This window comes from Penaeus monodon, chromosome 28, assembly GCF_015228065.2.
Source record: "Penaeus monodon isolate SGIC_2016 chromosome 28, NSTDA_Pmon_1, whole genome shotgun sequence".
Taxonomy (NCBI): Eukaryota; Metazoa; Arthropoda; class Malacostraca; order Decapoda; family Penaeidae; genus Penaeus; species Penaeus monodon.
In genome coordinates, this window is record NC_051413.1 from 40,096,497 (window position 1) to 40,098,329 (window position 1,833).

General features: G+C 43.5%; 1 protein-coding gene and 1 long non-coding RNA gene across 2 annotated transcripts in view; one reads left to right on the forward strand and one right to left on the reverse strand.

Annotated features, from left to right (window-relative positions):
* The window catches only part of LOC119591230, a gene marked incomplete in the record, with an annotated part of 1,532 nt that extends 687 nt beyond the window's left edge, over positions 1-845 (reverse strand). The window contains 3 exon segments of the mRNA XM_037939939.1: positions 1-54; positions 507-607; positions 841-845. Of these exon segments, the coding sequence (XP_037795867.1) occupies positions 1-54; positions 507-607; positions 841-845 (160 nt within the window).
* Positions 846-1,075: 230 nt separating this feature from the next.
* Positions 1,076-1,833, forward strand: part of LOC119591018 — a 1,135-nt gene continuing 377 nt past the window's right edge. Inside the window, exons 1-3 of the long non-coding RNA XR_005230313.1 lie at positions 1,076-1,211; positions 1,394-1,553; positions 1,724-1,756. This is a non-coding gene — a long non-coding RNA (uncharacterized LOC119591018). The remainder of the gene's footprint in view (positions 1,212-1,393; positions 1,554-1,723; positions 1,757-1,833) is intronic.

A 1,833-nucleotide genomic window follows, 5' to 3' on the forward strand; every position in this document is an offset into this window, starting at 1 on the left:
GGCCGCAAAGGCGAAGGCAAGAGCCAGGAGGAGAAGGAACAAAAGGAACCGCATCTGCAGGAAAAGCCAAATTCATTATGGTTTTCTTGTTAGTCTTGGTTATCCACGTCGTTAGTGGTCTTAGCTACTTTAATAACCAACAACCGGTATGGGTTTCACTGAGATAAATGGTTATGTAGATGATTTATGGATAAATTAGGTTATGATATCTCAAAAATATGAAATAAGTAACATTGTGCACATTTTGGGTGGATTTTCTTTTCACCGAATATGAAGCCAACGCAAAAGGTGCAGTTGATAACGATGGTCCTTGTACGATATGATTTTTAAGCAACATTTTAAACAACATCGGGTTTTGAATTATATAAAGAATAGCTATAAGCACGTTGCGCACACAGAGACATGCTCACGTTTTGTGTGCGTACTAACTCCATTATTTTTACAGGGTAAATAGAAAAACAAGCAAGAGTTAACATCAAACACAAAAGTTATCAGAATCATGTTACATTCTCGGATGCAGACGCCAAAAAAGCACGGTAGAATAATCCACAGCAGGCAGAGTAAGCAGTCATCCTCCTTACCTTGAACTTCCCGGGACACCCAAATGCTATGCCCGGGCCATTTCAGAGATTATATACCCTCCTTTCTCTCTCCCGGCCATCACCCCCAGCCGCCCCTGTCGCCTCCTTCGCCGCTTTTCTTTCAGATCCAGGATAAGAAGGATATCCAGCCATGACCTTGTCGGAGAGTTGAATCTCCTGAGCAAATTTCAGGAGCTTCCGAGAATGTTTGGTCATAGTTTTTTCTTTGCATTATCATGGTCAAACATCAAAGCCAAACTACATTTTGTTGTAATTCTAGAAAGCATATGTTAAATTTGTGATAATTCATGTTGTTTATGTATTATTTAAAGTAGATTATTGACTAAAGCGTAATGAAAACTTGGCATGAAAGTGGACACACAACAACCTTAGTCATTGGAAATGCCTCGCCGCCTGCTTCAGAGCAGATCCAGGTTTACTCAGATGATCAGCAATGTGTATCAAGGTTACGCCGGTGTGCCCTTGTTAGTCCTATCCCGGGTGAGGCAAGAATCAGGAGTCACGCTTATCCCTCGCCCGTAGGAGGAGAGGACGAGGGGAAGGGACAGTCCAGCATATAAGCTCATCGGCTCAAAGATTCGGCAGTCGAGTCCGAAGCCGACGACCACGGTAAGAAACGTGGGAAACTTTATCTTTCTATTTTATGTCCAAGTCTTGGCTGTCTCAGCGTTGCTATTTCCTTAATTAATGCCTTCAGTTATTTTTCACTTTATAATTTTTAATAACTGGGATTTTGATAGTTCATTTTCATGACAAGCTTTGACTACAGTATACCTGGGTGTCTCCTTAAGATGCGGTTCCTTGCCTTCATCCTCCTCCTGGCTCTCGCCGTCGCCTTCGTCGGGGCTAAGTCCTTGGCCTGCTGCGGCGGCGGAGGTAACGGAGGTCACCATGGAGGTCATGGCGGTGGAGGCTTCGGCGGAGGCTTCGGAGGCGGTGGAGGATTGGGAGGTGAGTATTGCACACTGTAAAGGCTTCTTTGACAAAGGGAGAATGGACTCGATTTTCCATAAAAGTTTCGAGAAAAGGCCATGTATCAGTCTCACGCAGTGTAATAAGTCTCACCGAAGCGAATATTACTAAATCCAGTTTCATATGTAGAGTTATATTATCATTTTCAGGTGGCGGAGGCTTCGGAGGCGGATTCGGAGGATGTAAGTGCGGCTCGAGTGTCAGCTAAATCATCCAATGAATATCTGAATAATTCATATGGCGATAAAATTTGTTAGAA